Source organism: Balaenoptera ricei, chromosome 17 (assembly GCF_028023285.1).
Source record: "Balaenoptera ricei isolate mBalRic1 chromosome 17, mBalRic1.hap2, whole genome shotgun sequence".
Classification (NCBI taxonomy): Eukaryota; Metazoa; Chordata; class Mammalia; order Artiodactyla; family Balaenopteridae; genus Balaenoptera; species Balaenoptera ricei.
Window position 1 is genome coordinate 53,172,005 of NC_082655.1, and position 25,889 is coordinate 53,197,893.

At 34.4% G+C, this 25,889-nt stretch overlaps 1 protein-coding gene across 7 annotated transcripts in view; it reads left to right on the forward strand.

Moving 5' to 3' along the window:
* The window catches only part of RMDN1 (regulator of microtubule dynamics 1), a 36,737-nt gene extending 11,660 nt beyond the window's left edge, over nucleotides 1-25,077 (forward strand). For 2 of the 7 annotated variants that reach the window (XM_059902211.1, XM_059902212.1), the window contains exons 2-11: nucleotides 1,618-1,763; nucleotides 3,262-3,379; nucleotides 8,084-8,180; nucleotides 9,811-9,970; nucleotides 15,173-15,262; nucleotides 19,054-19,109; nucleotides 20,474-20,561; nucleotides 22,005-22,035; nucleotides 24,406-24,539; nucleotides 24,953-25,077. In XM_059902211.1, the coding sequence (XP_059758194.1) occupies nucleotides 1,740-1,763; nucleotides 3,262-3,379; nucleotides 8,084-8,180; nucleotides 9,811-9,970; nucleotides 15,173-15,262; nucleotides 19,054-19,109; nucleotides 20,474-20,561; nucleotides 22,005-22,035; nucleotides 24,406-24,539; nucleotides 24,953-25,003 (849 nt within the window). In that variant the 5' untranslated portion in view covers nucleotides 1,618-1,739 and the 3' untranslated portion in view covers nucleotides 25,004-25,077. Of the gene's footprint in view, nucleotides 1-1,617; nucleotides 1,764-3,261; nucleotides 3,380-5,060; nucleotides 5,543-8,083; nucleotides 8,181-9,810; nucleotides 9,971-15,172; nucleotides 15,263-19,053; nucleotides 19,110-20,473; nucleotides 20,562-22,004; nucleotides 22,036-24,405; nucleotides 24,540-24,952 lie in introns of those variants that run through there. The other 5 variants (XM_059902208.1, XM_059902209.1, XM_059902210.1 and 2 more) reach the window with 5 other exon arrangements.
* Nucleotides 25,078-25,889: the final 812 nt, after the last annotated feature.

A 25,889-nucleotide genomic window follows, 5' to 3' on the forward strand; every position in this document is an offset into this window, starting at 1 on the left:
CCACTCTTCATTGCGGTGCACGGGCCTCTCACTATCAGGGCCTCTCTTGTTGTGGAGCACAGGCTCCAGACGTGCAGGCTCAGTAGTTCTGGCTCACGGGCCCAGTTGCTCCGCGGCATGTGGGATCTTCCTGGACCAGGGCTCGAACCCGTGTCCCCTGCATTGGCAGGCAGATTCTCAACCACTGCGCCACCAGGGAAGCCCTCAGGTACAAGTCTTTAAAGTTGAGGTGCTCAGTGTGGGGTTCAAGCCCTTTGCTCCTCAGGGAGAAGCTCAGGGTTGTGAGTTCGCTCCCAATACTGGGTCTCCACGCCAAAGGTGTGGTTTATGGGAAAATTTTGTCTCAGCCTCTCCTACCTGTTTTGATGTGGGTTTTTCCTCCTTTGTCTGATGTAGAGGAGTCACTCAGCTAGTCTGGGGGTTTCTTTCAGAGGAATTTGTCCTATATGTAGCTGTAGATTTGGTGTGTCTGTGGGAGGAGGTGTGTTCAGCTTCCTCCTATGTTGTCATCTTGAACCAGCACCCATTGGGGACCATTTTAGAGGCTGCCTACCACAACTAGATTCTGAAAACCTTGTAGACCATGTTAAATATTTTTTATTTTATTCTAAAGGTTATAGGAAATCATGAAAGAGTTTTAAACAGAGAATTCATAAGATCAGATTTGAGTTAAAAAATAACTTTTTCTAGTGTCAAGAATAGATAGGCTAGAGTGGATGCTGGAAACCAAATAAAAGCTCATCGCTATAGGACAGGTGAGATTATGTGGTGGTTTGAACTTTAGTGGTAGCCATGGAAATGGAAATAAGTGGATGCAATAAAAGGATATTAATGATGTAAACTAAGTGTACCTAAAAGATAGCTTTGATGTGGGAGTTCAAAGGAAGAAGTCAAGGATGATTCTCAGTTTTCTGGCTACTCTAGCAGTGTGGATGGTGGTGCTATTTCCTGGGATAGGACCAAAGAAAACAATTTGGAGGGATAAAGGAGGAGGTGAGTTATCTTTTGGGGTAATTAAGGTGAATATGATGAGATAGCCAAGTTAACATGTGGAATAGACAGTAGTTTGATAGGTCTGATTTTTACCTTCTGATGCCTGGGCTGGAGATCGAGATTCAGGAGACTTTAGCATATAGTTGTAAATGATGCCATGGTAGAAGTTGAAAGTACAGTTGACCCCTGAATAATGCAGGGGTTAAGGGTGCTGACCCCCCAAGCAGTCGAAAATCTGCCTATAACTTTACAGTCAGTCCTCTGTATCTGTGGGTTCAACTGTTTAGTACTGTAGTACATATTTATTGAAGAATATCCACATATAAGTGGACCCACACAGCTTAAACCTGTGTTGTTGGAGGGTCAAATGTATTTAATAGTAAGATGAGAAGAAGGCCTATCACAGAGGAATTCCAACATTTAAGAGGAGGAGGAGCTGGCAAGAAGTAGTAGAAAAACCAGGAGATGGTGGTGACACATTCCTTTCCATCTAGTGATGAGTTTGTATATTTGAATTCCTTCTAGCTTGAAATCATTATAATCAGTGTTGAAGAAAAGACATATTTAAGAGATAGCTTGTTTCTTTTGTTCAACAAATTTTTTTTTCAACAAATATTTTTTCAGAATTCATTGTATGGAAGGCATTGTGCTGAGTAATGGCTAATGTACAAGGTGAATACCATGAAGGGGAAAACTGAGTGAAGTGGACTTGAGGGAAACAATAGCTATTTTGGCTGATACTTGAGATGCCTGTTATACTTCATGTGGAGGTAAATGTTGTTTGGGCAGCGGGATATATGATTCTGAAGTTAAGCGGAGACCTCTGGGCTTTTAAAAATTTGCATGTTTTTGGCATGTTGATGGCGTTTAAAGCCATGAAACAAAATGAGATCACCAGAATGATATGTGTAGAGAAACGAAGGTCTGAGATTAAACCCAGGACACACCTGGGCAGTGAGGTTTTGGAGATGAGGAACCAACAAAAGAGAAGGAGCAGTTATTGAAATAGGAGTAAATTCAAGAGAGTAGTATTACAAAAGCTAAGCGAAGTGTGCTTCAGGAGTGAGAGAACACAGCAAGTACTGAGGAAAGGGGTTGGATGAATTATACAAAGACGAGGAAATTGGGGGGATTGATGGATATGTTCATTACCTTGATTGTGGTGATAGTTTTACGGGTTTACGTATATCTTAACACATGGTACACGTTATGAATATGCAGTTTATTTTATGTCACATATCTCAATAAAGCAATATTTTAAAAATTTCTTATATTAACCATTTATGATTTTTTTTTTAAAAAAGGAGGGAGTGAACAGCTGTCAAATGCTGTTGATAGATCAAGTAATATGAGAGTTTACTAGGAAATAGCATCCTTGGTTACCTTAACTAGAATACCATCAGTGGAGTTGTGGGGGTAAAAGTGATTTGTGTGAGCTCAAGAGAAAATGGGAAGAGAGAAAGTGGAGACAGAGCTCTAGACAACTTTTTGAAAGAGTTTTGCTGAAAAGAGAATTTGGAAAATGAGACTGAAGGGAGATGTGAAGTCAAAAGGAAGCTTTTTGTTTTGTTTTTAAGAAGGGAACAATTACAGCTTACAAAGATAGTATAGCTTGTTTTTATACAGATGGGAATAAATTGACAGAAAGGACAAAATTGATGCTATGTGAAAAAAAAGGGAAGAATTGCTGCAGTGATATCCATATATTCCTTTGCCATTGGTCTTGAGAATTCTGGCCATAATTATGAAAATTAATTTCTAAATCTGTTTTGATATGCTCTTTATTTTATTCATGGTTTATTTTAAAACTGGGTTTCATGGATCACTTTTGAAGATAGCTCTATTTAAAGCCATGTATATTTTTTATGTGTAATTACCATATTTTATATCTTTCATCTTGTCTGTTCTTAAGGTTGATATTAATTATATTGGTCTCTTATTTTATTTCAAGAAATTATAATATCCATGCTTCCTCAGATAAAATGTAGATCTTCCAGTCCAGCACTTATCAGCATAACTGTGATTGTTACATAAGCTACCACCATCAGCCATTGTTAAGAATCTTTTCTTAGCAGGATATGCTCTCCCTATAAAGTAATTATGTGAAATAGTTTTACTGAAGAATTTGACAAAGTAAATTTTGAGCTTCCAATACTCATAGGATTGATTGTCTTGGGGGTAGGAGAAAATTGATGTAATCTTTGCTTGGGATAGCAGTTTCTTCAAATTTTCTAAGTTTGTTAACCCTGACCATAATTCTTTCCATAGGTGATAGGAAACCCAGGAGCTTTCAAAAGAAGTCTTTTATTCTCTGCCTTGTCTTATTTGGGTTTTGAAGCTTATCAAGTCATTTCCCAGGCTGCTGTGGTTCATGCTGCAGCCAAAGGTAAGCCTAAGGTAAACATCAGGAACACTTAGAGTTGTTTGTGTTTGTTATATTTTGTTAATAACTTATTATTTTTGAATAGATAATGCAACTAACATGTTAGAGACTAGATTATTTTCAGCTTTTCTCTACTTGTCTATATGTCTCTACTGTGGACAGACAGATATATAGATATAGATATAGATATAGATATAGATATAGATATATAGATATATGTATATGTATATATATCAGACTGACAACTAGAGAAAAGCAGAAAATAATCTAGCCTCTAATATGTTAGTTGCATTATCTATTCAAATATATAAAATGTCTTCTAGGAGCTAGAGCTCCTTCAGTGAGAAATACTCAATTAATACTTTATAGTTTTATAGGACCCTTGGGCTAAGAATGTTTTTTACATTTTTAAAGGGCGGAGGGGTTGTGGGGCCGGGGGGGAAGAATATACCACAGAGACCATATCTGGCCCACAAAGAATATTTGCTCTTAAAATATTTACTCTCTGGATCTTTATAGAAAAAGTTTGCCAACCTCTATTTTTTAAAATATTTATTTATTTATGTATTTATTTGGCTGTGCCTACTTTATAATGATACAATGATTCTTTTGTTTCCTTAATGCCGAGGTGTTACATTCTTCTTGATGTAATTAAGAAAAGTCTAATTACTTTGAGATAAAAACATTTTATTTATAAACAATGCAATTTGGTACTAAATATCAAATAACTGGCTGAAAAATAGAAAAATTCCATCAAATTTTTTATTTTTTAATTTAGCAAACTATAGATATATAAACATAAAATAAGACTTGCCATATTTTAAAAATTAAATTTAGTTAAACCAGTTGTATATGTAGACAGAGCCAAAATTCAGTCTATTAGAGAAAAACTTTTAATTTATGAGTTAATAAGCCTTTTTGTTTTTCACAGTCCTCACTTTTTAACTATCAAGAAGGTACTTGGGAAAGAAGAGATTTGATTTTGAATAGATGTTCTTATTAAAGTTCTAGTAGATGAAGAATTTGAGATTAGCTAAAGAGTACTAGTTATTTGTTGATTTCATTTGCCCATGACTATTCTTACATTTTTAAAAAAGCAGATACTTGAATTGCTACGTTTTTGTTTTATCTTTTCTTTTGTTTAATGTATCATTTATTTTCATGAAAGACAAAGTAGAGGACTTGGTTTTGTCACTGGCTCAATGACATATTTTGGCAAATACTTAAAACTCAGCTTTTTAAATCTCCCTAGACTTTTCATCATAACTTTAACTCTCACAGCAACCTTGTAAAGTAGTTAGGAGAAGCCATATTTTCACATTACAATATTAATTTTTTTTTAAAGCATCCTTGAGAGACGTGCCCAGTGGTTGCACTTCTAAGATTTTTCTGTGTGTGCCCCATTATATTAATTTTTGAAAAGAAGCTCAAAAAGTTAAACTTCTTCAAAGTACCAGAGCAGAGACCTTACCTATTTCCTTTCACGTCTACACTTAGTTTCAGTGAGCTTTAGCACCATTACAGAAATTAGTGCAAAGTCTTAGGGCTTCCCTAAGGAACAAAATATGGGACTTTGAAAGGCAAAGTCAAAATTATTTATAGGCTTAATGATCATAGTTGGTTTTTTGAGAAGTGTCCTAATGACAGAAAATTACTGCATATTTGGTAAATTAAAAATAACATTTTAAGGTGCTAGGCCCCTGTGAGGCCTGCATGATCTGGGGTGTGGCCTTGCACAGCCACAGTAGTAGAGGGTGAGGGGGGGTGTCAAACCGTCAACTGTTTCCTGACTTTGTACTTCAAGGTACTTTGATGTGGCTTTCCTCCATTTTCTTCCTCCACCTCTTGAGTGAATGGCCGTGAACTGGGCTACAGGAGTCCTGTGGATCACCAAGTGGGTAGGCTCCCTTGCCCAGAGATCGCTCTGTGTCCCAGCCAGACTACACATCCTGCTGAGCAATGGCTGACCCTTCACTCCCGTTTCCAAGATGGCTACTGTCAAGTGTGAACTTATTAAGAATTTCACTTCAGAGGAAACCGTTCATCACAATAAGATCTCCATTATAGGAACCGGATTGGTTGTCATGGCCTGTGCTAATAGCATCTTATTAAAAGGCTTGAGTGATGAACTTGCCTTTGTGGATGTTGATGAAGGCAAACTGAAGGGTGAGACAGTGGCTCTTCAACATGGCAGCCCTTTCATGAAAATGCCAAATATTGTTTCCAGCAAAGATTACCTTGTCACTGCAAACTCCAATCTAGTGATTATCACAGCAGGTGCATACCCAAGAAAAAGAGAAACACACTTTTATGTAGTCAAGTAAAATGTGCCCATCTTTAAATTAATGATTTCTAGTATTACCCAGTGTAGTCCTGGCTGCAAACTGATATTTGCTTCCAATCCAGTGGATATCTTAATTACGTAGCTTGGAAGTTGAGTGGCTTTCCCAAAAACCATGTTACTGGAAGTGGCTGTAATCTGAAGTCTACCCATTTCCATTTCTTCATTGGGCAAAGGCTTGCTATCCACTCTGAAAGCTGTTATAGATGGATCCTTGGTAAACATGGAAACTGAAGTGTACCTTTGTGGAGTGGAGTTAACATTGCCGTGTCCCTCTGAAGGATCTAAACTCAGATATAGGAACAGATAAAGATCCTGAACAGTGGAAAAATGTCCACAAAGAGTGATTACCTATGGCTATGAAATGGTTAAAAGGAAAGTTTATATTAATTGGGCCATTGGCCTAACTTTAGCTGATTTAACAGAAAGCATTTTTAAGAGTCTTAGGAGAGTTTCCACCATAGTAAGGACCTCTATGGAATAAATGAAGTGTTCCTTAGTGTTCCTTGTATTCTGGGAGAGAATCGTATTGCACACCTTACAAAGATAAAGCTGACCCCTAAAGAGGAAGCCCGTTTGAAAAAGAGTGCAGAAAAACTTTGGGAAATTCAGAAGGAGCTCATGCTTTAAAGTTGTTTAAGCTACCATTCTGAAGTTATTGAAGAGATAGTAGTTACAGAATTGTATAACAAACTCGAATAAACATGAATTCGTAGAAGTTGGAAAAAGGAAATGGGGTATAGTGACTCCCCTGTTTATTTAGCCCTCCAGCTTTTTATTTAGCATCCAGATGCTGGATGATACTTACATTTTTTTGTTTTTACTATTCCTAAGTAAGTGTATCTGACTTTGTTTCCATTGTCATACCAGCTGTGACTTTCTTCTGCTTCCTGCTTCTGCTTTTAAGGACTCGTGATTATACTGGACCCACCTGGCTAAGATAATTTACTATTTTAAAGTTAGCTAATTAGCAACCTTAATTCCATCTACAAGCTTAATTCCCCTTTGCCCTAGTAAACTGTACATTTTCACAGGTCCAGGGGTTGAGATATGGGCTTGTCTGGGGCCATTATTTTGCCTGCCACAAATATTGACTAAGAATGCTGAGACTATTTACTTCCTACTACTTACTCTTGAAGAATCTTTGGCTTTTTATAACCCAAATATGGAAAATCAGCCACTGATAAAAATATAGAATAGAATGAAAGCAAACTTAAGAAAATTAACTGGCCATGAGAATATTGCTAAACTATAGCACCTAACCAGACTGAAGTAGGATTATAGAGGAAAAAAAATCTTTATTTTAGGGTTTCTTTGCTGTTGTCATTTAATTTTTCTTAAATTAGTATAATTACATGATGATTTTAACTTAAAAAATACTTCAGTTTACATAGTTGTGTCATATATTTATGAGGTTTTTTTTGCTGGTCTAGATTTTAATTTTTCATAAACTTAAAAAAATTTTAGTGCACATGTAATATATAATATTGTACACCAACTGTACTTCAATGAAAAAAAAATTTTTTAGCCTCACATACACTATGATTAAAGCATACTAAGATAAATAATAAAGTAACTTGACTGAACATATTGGAACGTTGGCTTATACATAAGACTAAGTAATACAGCACCCTTACAGAAGACAAAATTAAATGTGTATGTTTGTTAGTAATAACTGGAATATCTGAAATTCAGACTAATTGGGTTTTTTAGTAACTAGTCAACTTTTTTTAGAGCATTACACTGTCTATAAGTTTTATGGTTTTTGTTGTAATATCTAAACTCATTAATGAGTTGGTTGGAGCATAGTGCCTCTGATTTAAGTTTCAGATCCTCTGTGTAGTTAACTTCATCTAAATTTTTTGATGACAGATTTGACTCTTTTTCCATAACAATGTCTGTATAAGTTAGATCATAAAAAGAATCTAGTAAAACAGTGTGTTGCATTCCATGCAAATTAATAATTTTCCGTGCTGTAAGTGGACATCATATCATTTTCTGCAATGGATTTTTACTTCACAGCGGCAACAATAACAAAGGCTTTGTGTGAAGGGTAAGGGTACCATAAATTCCTTACAGAAAATTACTTTTTTCATTTTTTAAAATGTGTCATATTAAGTCAGTACCAGAATAAGTTTTCTAATTTTTTATTTTCCAAGGTTTTAATAAATCACTTATTATGTGTGATAGCTTCATACTTATTTCTACTATACTTACATCTCAATTGTTCAGAATTTCTGATCTTTCTTTATAGGTGATTTCTGTATCTAATTTCTTTTGCTTCTATATAAAAGTGTTCATGTTTCTTAGAATTATTGCCATCTGGCTTGGGAAGACCTACTTTATTGTGTCTTTTTCTTTTATAGTCTTCAGAGTTGAAGAAATCCTTGAACAAGCAGACTACCTATATGAAAGTGGAGAAACAGGAAAACTTTACCAGTTGCTATCCCAGTACAAGGAAAGGTGGGCTATGTATGATAGGCCTGGGTTTGTGGTTTCCTGAAATTTTTTGTTATTTAACAATTAAAATATTCTTGGTGCTTGGAATTTTTATAGTTTTTAAAAGTTTTTACTTCAAAATAATACTTCTTAGAGTTTAATTTATAGTATGATTTTTTTCTTAATGTTAAGTGACTCAAAAGTGCTACCTATATCTCATTCAGAAAAGGTGGTTCTACTTATTCTAGTTGAATGTTGAAATTTTTTTTCATTTTGTTATTTTACTTTGAATACAAGGTAGTCATTGAATAGATGTTTATCTTATCTATATGTATATTTCTCATTTCTTCTAAATTAATTTCTTATTGCTTTAAGATTTGAATGAGCTAGGATGATTTTTTGTCACCATTGAATGATATCTGTGTATCGCTGTGAAGCACAGTCTCATAGAGGAACTAAAAATACCTCCTTTTTCTATTTTTAGTATTAGCTTACATCTTAGTCTGGTGTATTAATGTGCCCTCATTTTTGGGGGGAGGATGAAGAAGGAGGGAGATTCAGCCCAATAAAATAAGTCAAATCAGGCTAGATGGCATTTCCAGATCACTGATTTACCTCATCTCCTGAACTAAAAATATTGAGTCATTTTCAACTACCTTTCTTAGATTCCCCAAACCAGTTTTCCCCACAAGACCCATCAATTTTACTTCCTAAATATCTATAGGATCCAACTTTCCTTCTCCATTGTTCCCTCAGTAACTTGAGGTGGTTGGCTTGGCATTTTATAGTCATTTCAGTTACTTGAAAAGTAAGCTACAAGGTAGTTATTCCATATTCATTGAATTATAGTTATACTATTGCTACCTTTAGTTTCATTCAACTTTATGTGAATAGTATTTTTGTTAAGAAATGTATAATGTAGTAGGCTTAAAGACAAACATTTAATAAAAAGGAATTTAAGGTTAGTTTTTAAAGAAATATTCCTAACTTTTAATCTTGGTTTCTGTTTTATTTATTAGCCATTTCAAGTCTTATATAATTATATTTAAATGACAGTTCTTCAAGGAGTCCAAAGCTTTAAATATTTCATGCATCATGGCATGGATGATACATTCAAAGATAAGATTTATTTTGAGATTACATTATATTTAATCATTCATTCATTAACAGATATTTATCATATATTTTTTGTGTGCCGGGTACTGTATTTGGAGCTATGGATACAGCATTTTGTTTTATAGAGCATGATCTTGTCTATAAATTTATGTATTTTATGGTACTGTCTGAACCAGTTAGTGAGCTGTCTGAAGCACAGTGCCACTGAAGTCAAGCTTCAAGTTATGATGTTGAATTTTGTAGGGAAAGTGTTCGGAGAATTCAAATACAGATATTTTCTAAGGAAGTTAGTATTTTAGATATTATAAGTAAGTTAATGTTTATGTATAATATTGGATATTTTGTAGGAAGTTTTGTCAAATACAGTTTTTGTATGGTAGAAAATAATAAATTTAACATGAAAAACGGATTTTGATATCATATTGCTTGCTGTATCCTCACTGACCTGAAAGACCGTATGTATTCATTAGTGATATGACCTTTAACAATTTTAAAATTGAGCTAAAATGGTTGTTGTTTTATATTTATTTCAAATCAGTGAAGATGCAGAGTTATTGTGGCGTTTGGCACGGGCATCACGTGATAAAGCTCAACTCAGTGGAACCTCAGAAGAGGAGAAAAAACTCTTGTTGTATGAAGCCCTAGGGTATGCAAAAAGGGCACTAGAAAAAAATGAATCAAGTTTTGCAGCTCATAAGGTGAGGTGCTTACAGTACTGTAACTGTTACCATGTACTGAGAGGGACATTGGTCTGTACTTACCTACTGTCTCTAATTTACATAGGAAAGAAATAGCTCTCTTTTAAAGAAGTAGGGAAGAGGTTTATTTTTATAACATTTTTTTCAAACAGAAGTAGTTCTTTGCATTCTTGAACATTTATTCTAAGTTCATTAGTATGTTTGATAAATTACTTTTGTGAAGGCTTATTTTTAAACCAGAGTGTTAGTAGTTTCATGAATTACCTCAATCTTCATTTCTAGTAGTACGAACACTGGACAAATGTTTTCTCATTTTCCTCACATTATATTTCTGTTTTATGTGGAGGTAGGAGTATAGCAGCTGGACAGCTGAGACCTAGTATAACTTTTTACATGTAACTCCACTAGCTTCTGGATTTCCTGACTGGTTTAGAATGTTATTCAGTGGCTACTGTGGGGAGACTAGGGGACATTATTGGTATTTTGGATTAGGACATCACTTTATCATACTAGACTGTCCTCAGTGGAGCCCCCAAATCATTGTGACAACCAAATTCTGTCTCCATGCATTTCCAAATGCTCCCTTTAGGGGATGGTTCTGTCTCCCCCAGACCCCCACTTCTACCGCTACTTGTTTATATTAAGGATGAAACATACAGACCCTTTAAATTTGGTGAGACTTGTTTTATGGCCCAGAGTATGGTCCATATTTATAAATGTTCTTTTTGCACACGAAAAGAATATTTATTCAGCTGTTGTTGGGTATATCTCATAAATGTCATTCAGGTCAAGTTGGTTGATAGTGATAGTGGTGTTTGAATCTTCTATATCCTTACTGATTTTCTGTCTACTTCTATAAATTATTGACAGAGGGATGTTGAAATCTCCAAGTATAATTGTAAATTTATCTGTTTTTGTTTGCAATTTTTTTAGTTTTTACACCATGTATTTTAAAGTGCTGTTATTAGGATTATAAACATTTAGCATTGGTATTTTCTTGATGCATTGACCTCTTTATCATTGTAAAATGATCTTCTTTATCTCTAGAAATATTCTTGGTTTTATAGTCTACTTTGTCTGATATGAATGTAACCACTTTTGTTTTCTTTCGATTGTTAACATGTTACATCCTTTTCTGTCCTTTTACTTTTATTTGTGCCTTTATATTTAACTGTACTTCTTGTAAGGAGATGCTAATTCTTGCTTTTATTTTTACTTGTTTTATATTCTTCACATTATGTAAAATTCACCATTGTAATGTATACACTTCAGTGGTTTGTAGCATATTTTACTATGGTGTTCAACCTTCACCACTAATTCCGGAACATGTCCATTACCCCCAAAACAAACCCCATATCTATAACCAGTTAGTCCCAGTTGTCTCCTGCTCCTGTCCCCTGGCAAGCACTGAGCTACTTTCTGTCTCTATTAATTTGCCTATTCAGACATTTCATGTAAATGAAATCATATGTTATGTGGCCTTTGTGTGTCTGGCTTCTTTCACTTAGCCATGGATGAACAACGTTCATCCATGTTGGTATATGACAGTACTTCATTCCTTTTTATGGCTGAATGATACTCCATTGTATGGAAATACCATTTTTGTTTATTCATTTATCAGCTGATGGGCATTTGGGTTGTTTCCACTTTTTGGCTATTATGAATAATGTTGCTATAAATAATTCCGTACAAGTTTTTGTGTGAACGCCTGCTTTTATTTATTTTTTTAATTGAGGTAAATTCACATAACATAAAAGTAACCATTTTATACATTTCGCATTTTTATACCATTAGCATTTATACATTTACAGTGTTATGCAATAGTTATCTCTCTCTAGTTCCAAAACATTTTCATCACCTCAAAAGGAAACCCTCTACCCATTAAACAGTCACTCTCTATTCCCTCTTATTCCCAGCCCCTGACAACCACTAATCTGCTTTCTGTCTCTATGGCTTTACCTACTCTGGCTATTTCATAGAAGTGGAATCATACAATATGGGATAATTTGTGTCTGACATCTTTCACTTACATTGTTTTTCAAGTCCATTCACCTTGCAGCGTTTATCAGTACTTTATTCTTTTTTATGGATGAATAATATTTCATTGTATACCACATTTTGTTTATCCATTCATTAGTTGATGGACATTTATTTCCACCTTTGGCTATTGCTTATAGTGTAGCTATGAACATTCGTGCACAAGTATTTGTTTAAATATGTTTTAAATTCTTTTGAGTATATACCTAGTAGTGGAATTACTGGTTCATATGGTCATTCTATGTAATTCTTTTTGAGGAACTGTCAAATTATTTTCCAAAGTAGCTGTACCATTTTACATTGCCACTAGCAGTGTATGAGGGTTCCAGTTTTTCCACATCCTTGCCAACACTTGTTATTGTCCATTTAAAAAAATTATAGCCATCTTAGCAGGTGTTAAGTGGTATCTCATCATGGTTTTGATTTGCATTTTCCTAATGACTAGTGATATTGAACATCTTTTCATATACTTATCGGACATTTGTATATATTCCTTGGAGAAAATGTCTATTTAAATTCTTTGCCCATTTTTAAACTTGTCTTTTTATTGTTGAATTATAAGAGAATATTTTCTGTATACTAGTCCCTTGTTAGATATATGACTTGCAAATATTTTCTCCCATCCTGTGGCTTGTCTTTTCACTTTCTTAATAGTGTTCTTTGCAAAAGTTTTTAATTTTGATAAGGTCCAATATATTTATTGTTCTTTGATTGCTTGTGCTTTTGATGTCATATCTAAAAAACTTGCCCAATCCAGTGTTACAGAGGTTTTCACCTATGTTTCTTTCTAAGAGTTTTATATTTTTTAGCTCTTACATTTAGGTCTTTAGTACATTTGGACTTAACTTTTATGCATGGTGAGAGGTAGGAGTCCAAATTCATTCTTTGGCATATATATATCCAGTTGTCCTACCACCATTTGTTGAAAAGATTATTCTTTCTCCACTGAATGGTCTTGGCATCCTTGATGAAAATCAGTTCAACATAAATGTATGGGTTTATTTTTGAGCTCTCAGTTCTATTCCATTGGTCAGTGTGTATCCTTTTGCTAGTACCACAATGTCTTGATTACTATTGCTTGGTAGTAAGTTTTGTAATAAGGAAGTGTGAGTCCTCCAACTTTGTTCTTCTTTTGTTTTGACTATTCTCAGTCCCTTGAATTTCTGTATGAACTTTAGGATCAGCTTGTAAAGTTCTGCAAAGATGCCAGTTGGATTTTTCAAAGGGATTTCATTGAATTTGTAGATCAATTTGGGGACTGTCACCATCTTAACGATATCTTCCAATCCATGAACTTATGCATTCTTCCCTTTGTTTAGGTCTTTTTTTTTCCATCAGTGTTTTGTAATTTTTCAGTGTCAAGTAACTGTCAAAGAGGATCTTCAAAGTAGCAGGAAAGATGGCTTTTAGGCAGAACTAGAGTAGCATTTAATTTGGAGGGTTTTTTTGTTGTTGTTGTTGTTTTCCTTACAACTGATATTCCTAGATCTTTGTGAGCTCTGGATTTTTAAACCTTTTGGGTGGTTCTTTTCTCAGCCTTTTCATATGCAAGCGATGATCTTTACTCAGCTGAAAAGGGTGACCCTCTGCAGTTCTTCATCTGGAGTTCTAGCTCCGGTCAGCTATTTCTTCTACAGTATTCTGCTCTGTGAACTCCAGACACCTGGGCTTCCCCAGACTCCCAGTTCCATCTCTTCAAAGCAGAGACACTGCTTGGCCTATTTTGCCTCCCTGGGCTTCAACCTAGAAATTTCTTCAGGGCAGCCATGGGGCTCATTTGTTTCTCGTCTGTGAGATGTCACTGTTGCCTGATGTGTATAATATCTTGAGAGTCTTTATTTCTTATATTTTGTCTGCTTATTTTAGTCTTTCAGGCAAGAAGGTAGGTATAGTGTCTATTACCCCTTCTTGGCTAGATTATCTGTTATAAAAGAAAAGTTTTCTTTAAAAATAATGTAAACTCATTACAGAAAATAGACATTTTGGAAATTGAAAAAAAGTACCAATATGGAAATAAAAATCACCCATGATCACAGCTCCTACCATCAGCTCTTGCTAGTATGATCATTAATTAACAGTCCTATGTAGTAACTAAACGCCAATCTAAGCAGAATTTTTAGGATTCATCCGTAAGTTTGTGTTTGCTTTGATATAGATGATAGTTAAATGCATAAGAGAAGGTGATTTTATCTAGAGCCCTGATACGTGGGAAAAGATCAGAGCACCAAATTTGAAACGCTGTATGACACCTCTAGTCATCTGAATTTGGGCAGCTGGGTGACTGTCAATGGAGATTAAATGAGCATAGTCAGTGTGTGTTTTAAATTATACTCTTTTATTTTCAATAAAAATATCAAGATACAAAAGATTTTGGTGGAGAATAGATTTAAACAGAAGTTTAAGTATTAACATTTTTATGGTTATAATTATTAAAATTTCACAGATATAAGCACAAACAAAAAGAAATGGTGCATGTTTATAAGAAACTGTTGTATCTCACAGAACCCAAAGGCAAGATGCATTTAGGCTTCAGGAAAAACTGGCTCAATTGCTCTGAGGCTTCATTGTCTTTCCTCTTTGCTGTTATCTGCAAATCTTTTTTTACTTTAGTTTTTTTCTCATCCTCAGTTTTGTGACTTTCCACAGCATCTGGGTTTATGAAGCTTGGATATTTTGGTTTTGGTTCTTAGGGAAGAAACTCAGATTATCTCAGTTTGGGTCTGTGTCCAGCTATGCGTGTGGGGACAAGGTCACAATAGACAAATGTGGCTGTTATTACTATAACAATGAAGGTGTGGGAGAAGAAGCAGCTCCAAGAAAATAGGATAAGAAAATAAAATGATAATTATTAAATCGCATGTTTCTCTAAATTTATATTCATACCATAAATATGAATCGTTATCTCCCCATTGTGTTGGTAACTTTCTTAGAGATTCACTACCCTCTGCCTTGTATTATAGTTCTCTAAAAACATGTCCAAGTTCCTTGAGGGCCATGTCTACTTTTTCTTGTATATTCCAGTATATTTAATACAGTTTTTGTGCTTGGCTTTTTATTAAATGACTACTGAGGAATAAATATCAATAGTTATTCAGTTTTACCTTGTATTGAATGGAATACTGTTGAGTATTATTATTCTTACACCTTTTTTTCTTCTATTTTTAGTGGTATGCAATCTGTATTAGCGATGTTGGAGATTATGAAGGAATCAGGGCTAAAATTGCAAATGCCTACGTGATCAAGGAGCATTTTGAGGTACTGATGAACTTTAAAAGTCATTAGTTTTCTGAATAGATTTTTGTTTCACTTATCTCTTGCTGTATAGCAAACCACCTAAAACTTAGTGGCCTAAAACAATGACTATTTATTTCTCACAGTTCTGTGGATTAACTGTGCACAGTGGTGCTTCTGTTCTGCTTGTTGTGGCTTAGGTCATTTAGAGGGCTACATTCACCTGGACCCTCAGCTGGGACGGGAATGTAGAAGATGCCCTCTCATCTACAACAGTTTCTCTCTACTTTTCTTCTCATTATTTAGTAGTGTAGCCCAAGCTTCTTTATAGCATGGTAGCTGGCTTCCAAGAGTGAGCATTCCAAGGGAAAATTTCCATCGTGCAGACTTTTATCAAGCATGTTTGCATCACATTTGGTAATAACCTGTCGACCTAAACAAGTAACGTGGCCAAGACTGGAGAACGTGGGAGAGGCTTATACAAAGTCCTGAGTGCCAGGAGGTGTAGTCTCATCTAACAATCTAATACAATTGACATACCACTCCCAAAGGTAATAGTACTGTATACGATTATGATCTCTGTGTGTGTTTTAATATTTCCCCCAAAGTTAATTTACTTATTTATAGTAAGCTCTTCCTTAGGTGCCAGAAATTCTCCAGGAGTTTGTATATTTCATGATGTGCATACACACTATTCCGTTGTACAAAAACAAACAACAAAAAAACTGCAGCTAAAAACCCAGTGTATTTATCTGTCTTTCTTTCTTTCTCTCTCTCTCTCTTTCATTTTTGGCTGGGTTGGGTCTTTGTTGCCACGCGCAGGCTTTCTCTAGTTGCAGCGAGTGGGGGCTACTCTTTGTTGCAGTGCGTGGGCTTCTTATTGTGGTGGCTTCTCTTTGTTGCGGAGCACGGGCTGTAGGTACGCAGGCTTCAGTAGTTGTGGCACATGGGCTCAGTAGTTGTGGCTAGCGGGCTCTAGAGCGCAGGCTCAGTAGTTGTGGCGCACAGGCTTAGTTGCTCCACGGCATGTGGGATCTTACCGGACCAGGGCTCGAACCCGTGTCCCCTGCATTGGCAGGTGGATTTTTAACCATTGCACCACCAGGGAAGTCCCTGTCTTTTGATATTATAGACCATCTCAAAAACACACAGGAAGAGAAAGTGATGAAAACAAACATATTTATCGTTATAGTCTCAATTCCTAGTTAATGTAATGACTAGTGGAAAAGAACATTGGACTAGGAGTCAGGAGACCTAGCTTCTTATTTGGGCATCAGTAGTGTGTATATATATATATATATATATATATATACACATACACACACACACACACACACAAACACACATATATACGTATATATTGATACACATACATATATATTTCAATTTAATAATATACATTTTTCACGTTTTAAGACCTTTGAAATCAGATTGCATTATATATAATCAGTGGTATCTTATAATTGGCAGTGCTCTTTTCTTGGTATATAAAATAATGATGTGTCATAACGTTTATGGTATCTTAGATTCAGTGAAATATAGTAATTTACTTAGTGTCATTAGATAAATCATTTAAATTACTCTATACCTTGGGATGTAGAAATACCTGACAGATAACTTCCAATGTGAATAATGAAATACTGCAGAAAATATATTAATGTATACTTTAAAGAAACAGTGAAGGCTATAGATTATTTAAAAATAACCAATGTTTTCCATAAGTTTTCAAATGTGTATGTGTTATTTAAAAATGACAGTGTTAAGTATTTACATGCTAAAAGATCATTTATACTACTTCTATTCAGATTCCATTATTACATCTAAAGTCATAAGGAATTATTATCTTTGCATTGTTTTTGAAGACGTTTAAACTAATGGCAGAAAGAATTACAGAAGAAAAGGTTTGCTTGAGAATAGCCCCTCTCAATCCATCCCAAAAGAAAATTAAACTGTAATGCCCCAAGGCATCCATTGTATATGATGAATTAACTTCTCTTCCTTGCATCAAAATGGACTAGCTCTGTACCATTCTTGGTAGAATGGAAAATGTAGTTACTCATATAATTTTTTGTAGGGCTTAATTTTCTAGTGGAACTCTGATTGGGAAAGGTTGCTTTCAATATAAGTTGTATATACTTTAAAATATATTTTGCTATGTAAATCATATCACTCTATTTATAGAAAAGTAAAAATTAGGTCAGTGCTGATTCTTACCCATATTATTGATAACAGGATTTCTGTCAAGTCATACTTGATTAGCCTTAGTTTAGCTATTATCTCTCCCGTTACTAACATTATGATCAGTGGTGGTAATAAAGAGTCTGAAACTTATGAAAGGTAAAAATAATGATGATCCTGATGACAGAAAATATTACTGTGTTAAGCACCTCCTGTTACTTGTTCATTTAATTTTCACCACAACCCTATAAGGTAGGTGTACTACTTTCTTGATCCTATACACAAGCAAACTCAGGCATGGAAAGAATATAGAACTTGCCAAGGTCAAAAAGTAAGAAGTCATTGAGCTGTGATTTAAACCTTGGTGGTCTGGCTTCAGAACCACTCTGGTAACCAGTACAGGTATTTGAAAATGTGTATCCCACACATTATCAACTGAAAGTGAAAATATGTGTCTATAGAAGAGCATAAGCTAGGGAGTCCTAATTTTTTTTAAACGTTTTTTATCATTAGTAGGATTAACATTAATCTATGAGATTTCCTGAGTGGTTTTCAACAAAATAATGGATAAAAGGAGGAGTCATTTCTTTAAAGTTATTCTGTAGTTTATGTTTTACATTAGTTCACATAGGACTTTCACATAGTAAATAGAAATTAGGGAGACTTTATCAATATATTTTATATAATACATAATTAATAAATTCTGTGAACAATTAGTATTTATTTTTCCTTTGTTAAGTGTAGGTGGGGAAGTTAAACAAAATTTGCACGTAGGAAGAGACTTTCTAAAATTATTTTGTATTTTGTTCTTTTAACAAAGAATACTTTTACTCAATAGTCATATAGGATTTGCCAAAAAGGAACTTTCTTATTTTTCCTTTAATCTAGAAGAAATATTGAGAGCTATAGATTATTAGTTTTCAAAATTAGATTTGTTTACAGATTTTGTATTTTCTTCATCTTGATAAGTCCTATCATTTTCTGAATCTTTTTTAAATTTTTTAAAAATTTTATTTATTATTTTTCGCTGTGCTGGGTCTTTGTTGCTGCACACGGGCTTTCTCTAGTTGCGGTGAACGGGGGGCTACTCTTCGTTGCAGTGCACGGGCTTCTCATTGCGGTGGCTTCTCTTCTTGCAGAGCATGGGCTCTAGGCACGTGGGCTCAGTAGTTGTGGTGCGTGGGCTCAGTAGCTCCGGCGGCATGTGGGATCTTCCTGGACCAGGGATCGAACCCGTGTCCCCTGCATTGGCAGGCAGATTCTTAACCACTGGACCACCAGGGAAGTCCCTCTGAATCTTATAAAATAGTAACCTTAGTATAAGGCATTGATAGTGTACTGAAATAAATTTAATTAAAGAATTAGGAGGGGTGCAAGAGGGAGGGGATAGGGGGATATATGTATACATATAGCTGATTCACTTTGTTATACAACAGAAACTAACACTGTAAAGCAATTATACTCCAATAAAGGTGTTAAAAAAAAAAAAGAATTAGGAAGAAAGTTGGTGTTGATTATCAGAAAAATTGAAATGCAGGGTTGCAATTGTTTTTAATCATGGTTTCTTCAGCAAACATAGTAAAGTACTTATTGGTGTTTAGGAAACAAATATGATTCATTTTCTCATTTCTTGTTAGAAAGCAATTGAACTCAACCCTAAAGATGCTACTGCAATTCACCTTATGGGTATTTGGTAAGAAAATTTCTTTAAATAAATATTTCAATGGTATTTAGTATGATCTTTTGTAGTATGTATACATATCTTGTTTGGTAGTATATAAAAAAGCAAAATGTAAAATATTTAAAAATATTATTTGGCAGTCAAGAGTGTTTAATCCATTATATTAACTAGCAGTTGTACTGGTTATTTAGTGTTTCGTATTTAGAAAATACTAAATTTGATTGTGATCTTGTTAAACATTGTTATTCAGATCATTTAGAAACGTACTAAGACTAAAAAGGCATTGAAACTTTTCGTTAGACCTTTAAATTCCTTTTTTTGGGAAAGACTATTCTTATTTACCAGACTATATGGAATTGGATTGATCTAACTATAGTAATACAGTAGGATGCCCTAAGAGGGTCTTGGTATCTTCAAGGTGTGTCAAATACAGTCTGATTCATCTGAGGTATAATATAATCTGACTTTCAGTATCTTTCCATTTTTATGTAACCTTTGTTCAGAGCACATCATTATTTTGCTGGTATGAGCGTACACCAATGTGTTAAATGCTTACTGGTTTGAGAGTCTTTCTTGAGACAGGTTTGCCACTGTTTTCTTTGGGTGTAGTCTACAGAGCTGAGTATTTATTGTCTTCTATGAGGGGTAACAGTGTAAAGTCCCATATCAAACTCTTTTAAAAGAGAAGTAAATATCCTTCAGGATAAAGGACACATTTAACTAAGAAAACACTTACTGAGAATTAATGACAATTGAGGAACAGTCAGTAATTAAGATGCTGGCAAGCAAACATGAATGAAATAGTTTCATCCTCAAGGAGTTCAGACCCTAATCAAAGATCCAACACTTTTTTTCCTACTTATTTCAGAAAATTGTCAAGAGCTTTGGATGTTAATTAAGTATTTGCCACACCCTTTCAAATATGTAGACTTTAAATTGTTGGTTGCCATTGTTATTTAGGTATATCATGTTTAGTTTTGTTATTTTTTTTTTTTAACTTCTCTGAGTTAATTTTTATGTAAAAAAATAGGGGTAACGATTCTATTTCATTTAGTTATTGTAAGGAGTAGATGAGAGAATCACTTAGCTCAGCACTTGGCACAAAGTGAGCACTCAAAATGTGAATGATCTACTGTATTATCATTACTGTTATAAATATTACTTACTATTTTTACTGTCACAGTATACACTGTAATTGATGGATCAACGTAAATCAGTCCCTAGATAATTCAGTATAAATATTAACCTACTGGATATTATGTAAAGTACAGACTGTTTAAACATATAATAGGAGAAGATTCCTTTTATATCTGTTAAGTTGCTTAGTTCTCTTTAAGAACTAATTTGAATGTACGTGTCATTTTATTTCCCTATAGGTGTTACACATTTGCTGAAATGCCTTGGTATCAAAGAAGAATTGCTAAAATGCTGTTTGCAACTCCTCCTAGTTCCACCTATGAGGAGGTAGTGTGATGTCCTTTGTTAAGTTAGTACTGATTTCTTAACTGCTGTGCCACTCTACAGTGTCCACACATCTGGAGTTCTGATCAGTGAGGGACTTGAGCACGTTTCTAATGATGCAGTGCAACTATCTTATCAGAAAGGCTTAATAATTATTATCTGTGACTGGTGTTTTTTTTTCCCCTTTAGGTGAGTGGCTGATAATTCTGGTATATTGTCAGCTAAAATAACCCATGGCTAAAATCTACCTTCATTTTCTGCTTGAAATCTATACCATATAAAAATGATAAAACAAAACAAGAAATATAGCATTTGCCTCTTAGCATGTTTTAGGTACACATTCTGTAAGGTAAGAGTCATTTACCTGGGCATTAAAGCATGTGTTTGTATTGATAAATGAAGAGTAATTATAACATTTTTTTCACAGCAGGTTTGAAAGGCTCATGGTCTTTCATATTTCCAAGGCCTTTTGCTTCTCCTGTTAAAAATAAAATTTGAAAGGGATTTCTGGGCAAATATTTTGGGTTTACTCATCACAAAATTTTCAGAGTAAGGAAGCAGACAGTTGAAAAAGTTGTTCCAATACTTGTATCATAATGTTTTCTGTGAAGCTATAGTGCAGAATTTGATGCAAAGAATATTTAGTTGTATAGTTAGAACAGAGTTGGGAAATATTTGTTATTAAAAAGAATGTGCATTCTAAGGAAAAAAGACACGATCAGCAGGGAGTTTCAGACTGACCTTAAAATTTTATACAGGAATTTCAGTAATAAAGGACTTAAAAAAATTCATTGGCATGACTTATATATCACTGAATAAACTCAGCTTTTGATTTTATCTAGTTTTTATTGGTAGTCCCTGTTATGATTTCAGAAGAGAAAGGTCAAAGTATCTGAGTTGCACATGATCATGTTCTTTCCTCTCTGCATGTGATGCCAGTTTGGTACGAGTTCTAAGTAGCAGTCAAGTTATTACTAGAAATGGTCCACATAATTGTAATTTGTATTCTGATGATTTAATAGTGTTATGGTCAATTTTGCTATATTAACCTCTCACTGTTGATGAATTGACCATTATTATTTTTTTTTAGCATCTTTATTGGAGTATAATTGCTTTACAATGGTATGTTAGTTTCTGCTTTATAACAAAGTGAATCAGCTATACATATACATATATCCCCATATCTCCTCCCTCTTGTGTCTCCCTCCCATCCTCCCTATCCCACCTCTCTAGGTGGTCACAAAGCACCAAGCTGATCTCCCCGTGTTATGTGGCTGCTTCCCACTAGCTATCTATTTTACATTTGGGACCATTATTTTAAGATGTTTTAATTTACTTCCTGTCTTATATTTAATATAGGAATAGATCTTTTGAGAAAATGCTTTTTTAAAATTGACTCTGTTTTAATACTTTTCATTATGTTTGGGTTTTTTGTCTTTTTAACAGGCCTTAGGCTACTTTCACAGGGCAGAGCAAGGTAACAAATTTTTTATTTCACATACTAATATACTTAAAATTGTATGAATGCTTCACATATAATAGGAATTTTTAAAACAAAAATAAGTTATTCTGATATACTTCATAAACTTCTTTTTGAGCTAGACATTATCAAATAATTTTTAAAGTCCTTATTTAGTAGAGATCACCTGAGTAAGAAATAGACTGCTACTGAATTTAGAGCTGTAATTCTGGAATGGTCCTTCATTTGATGTAATTCAACCTTCCTTTTTGAGAGGAGGCTTTGACAGATTAACTGTTTATTTAAGATCACACAGCTAATCGGAGGCATTTATTTATTTTCATTTAAAGTTTTTATTTTTTTTTAATTGAAGTATAATTGACATATAACATTGTATTAGCTTCGTGTGTGCAACATAGTGATTTGATATTTGTATACATTGCGGAACGATCACAACAGCAAGTTTAGTTAACACCCGTCACCTTAGTTACAGGAAAATACTTTTTTAAGATGGACTCTCTCAGCAAATTTCACATGGCACTGAAATGAGAACTCTCTGGTTTTAAAACAGGCCAGTTTTTGTTCTATTGTAGATATTGTCTTTTGTGACAAAGAGTTTCCTGCACTCTTACTTTGAAGAAATAGCCAGCCTAGAGAACATCAGCCTATCCTAAGATTATCCTTCCTAATATTAATAGGAGAAACTAAAGAAGTAAGGGACATAAGCCTTTGTTACCAAGTACACCCCCCCCCCAAAAAAAAACCATTGCAAATATATTTCTATAAAACTTAATCAGAAGAAAATTAAAGACAATTTATTAAATTTTAGAGCCTACTCATATGGACTTGTTCAAATGTTTTCATGATAGCAAAGCATTTTTAAAAACATTTCTTCTAAAGAATTTTGTCTGAATTTTAACTGTCTGTAATACGTTAATTCTGATTTACTGTTAACTACCTTCCATTGATATCCTCTCAATATGGTAGTTTTACATATCATGGATATGATCTGGGAATGCAGTTTCCTCAGAGACTTAGAAGTGTAATTGCAAAGTTAAAATAGGGCCTTAGAGGCTTAAGGATTCGGGTTGTTGAAAAAAACATGATCATACTCTTGTGGAACTAAAATAATCCTTGGTAATTCCAGTCATCCTCCAGGTTTTACCTTCAAGGTCACTTCCTCTAGGGGGGGGGGCCTCTCCTTATGGCCCATGTCTGGTTTAGAAGCTCCTCCTATGCTTTGAGTACCTTTTACTTCCTCCATCATGGCCCTTATCACTCCATAGTATGAATATTTGTTTACATGTCTAAAACTAAATTCAGGGAAGATGGGGACTCTGTCTTCTTGCTCACAGTTGAATCCTCATTGCTTAGCACATAATGCTTGGCAAATTTGCTGAATGAGTAAGTAGATGAATGAATGAAGGAATGAATTTACTTAACTCCAAGGAAACTTTAAGCACATCAACATGGCATCTCACAAATATGTTCAAATTAAAGAAATAAAACAGTTTTGGGTTAAGGGGCAAATGGAGTTAATCATAAATTATATCCAGGAAGAATTATGCTTTAAATATAGAAGGGTCCCAGGTTGATAGGAGGAAACTGTAGAAAGAATTAATGAAGTTAGTGAGACAGTCCCATGCTTTCATTCATAGGCTTTTTGTTCACATTTTTGCTTCAGCCAAGAATCCTGCTAAAATTCTATTCAGCCTCCAAGTTAGCCCAGGTGTAACCTCTTAGTTAGTTGCTTTTTCTTTGGTTTCTCATAGCACTTTAAAATTTGTACACCTATCAAAGCATTCCTTTTATTCCTATATTACATTTAGTTGTGCTCATGCTTGTCTCTCCTTTTCATTATAAATTCCAAAAGAGCAGAGACTTTGTTTTATCTATGCTTAAACACAGCCCACATTCAGTAAAGGTTGACCAAATGTGTGTGTGTATATACACACACACATATCATCATGATTTCATTTACTCATTCAACAAATGTATATTGAGTACAGTTCTAGGCACTGTTCTAGGCACTTAGGATGCAGGGAGCAAAAGAGATGATAAAAAGAAAACCCTTGTCCTTCTGGAGCTTATATTCTATCAGGACCCTCAGTTTTCCATCTATTAAATAGAGTACCAATTTTATGAAATTGCTGTGAAAATGAGAAATGTGTGTAATATAGTGCCTGGCACATAGTAGACACTCAGTAAATGGTAATTATAAAATTTTTTGATATGAATAGTTGAACAAAAGAGTATTCTAATTAGCCTAATCATTTATTGACCACACAAGTATATTATTGGAATTTAGATGAAAAAAATTAAGCCTTTAAAAATAAGAGCAATACTATTTCATATGAGATAAATTTAAATTGTTTTTCTTATGTACAGTGGATCCAAACTTCTATAGCAAAAACTTGCTCCTTCTAGGAAAGACATATTTGAAGCTACACAACAAAAAGCTTGCTGCTTTCTGGCTAACAAAAGCCAAGGACTATCCAGCGCACACAGAGGAGGATAAACAGGTAAAACATCTCCAATAAAGTAAGGCAGATAGGTTTCCACTGAGGCACATTAAGTAAAGGTGAATCAAGAACTTCTTTAAAAACATAATTGTCCAAATGCGTATTGTTAAATAACAGTGTTTATTTTAAATGTGTATAGCAAATATTTAGTTACTATCAACAAACATGTATGAATTACTTGCTGCAATATAGAATTATTCCTGTTTGACATATATATAGCAGATCGAAAAAGATTTCTAAAACAAAAGGCAAGGGACATGTACTAATGTGGACGCGTTAAGTTCTCTTAAGAAATTTTATTCTTACAATGTGCTATCCTGGTTTTTTGGAAATTCTTAGAAACTATAAACTTGTTTCACAAGTTGATCTGTGTGCTGTACTGTTTATTTATAATATGTATTCTTCCATTTTAGATACAGACAGAAGCTGCTCAGTTGCTTACAGGTTTCAGTGACAAGAACTGAGAATTTTTCAGTGAAATATCTAAGAAGCAGTGCCTTTTCATCAAATTATAAAGATAATAAATACATTAACTATACTGTTCTATGGCTGTTTTCTCAGTTCTTTTAATGTTGTGACCATTTAACAAATTAAATATACAAAATTCTAGATTTCTTCACAAATAACAAGGCAAAAGAAATAATTGCTACAAGAGTGGTAGAGAGATATCCATGGCTTAGAGGCTGAGATTATTGTGCACCTGAGACACCAGCAATACAAAGGGTATGAATTGGATCACATCAGGATGGGAGATCAAGAAAAGAAAGCTCTGTGGAAGAGGTGGCATAGGGGGAGTGCATTTTCTAGTTGGATTGATTCAAAGCTGAGATCTTGCAGAGAAGGTACAGTGAAAGTTAGGAGGTTAGGATGATGAGAGTTCTTGGTATAAAGGATTTAAATGATGTATCTTGGAGCCAACCTGCATAAGGAAAGAACTCAAGTCATGAGAGGACTGAAAATGGAGTGGTTTCTTTTTTAAAATGTGAGGTAGTCTTACAAGTGGTTTGATTTTGTCACTAGGCGAGCTCAAATTCTATTCCCTAATGGGGTGAAAGGAACACAAAACTCAAGGGGGAAATGGAAATTAAGATGTTTTAAATAGGCAGGACAGTGATACTGGGGGTGCCACCACTACAAAAATCTTAAGTTTTGTAAAAAGTAGTAATTTGAATGCCACTTATAGAAATCTGAGTGTATGTGTAGGTGGATTTTTCTCAAAGGGAAAACGCAGGTAATGTTGTGGGTTATGTGCTGTTTCAGTTTATCATGTATATTTTCAAACAGAAGGGAAAACTGCAAGTATTGGACTCTTATAAACCCATCTCTGGTTCAACAACTGCTAATCTTTTG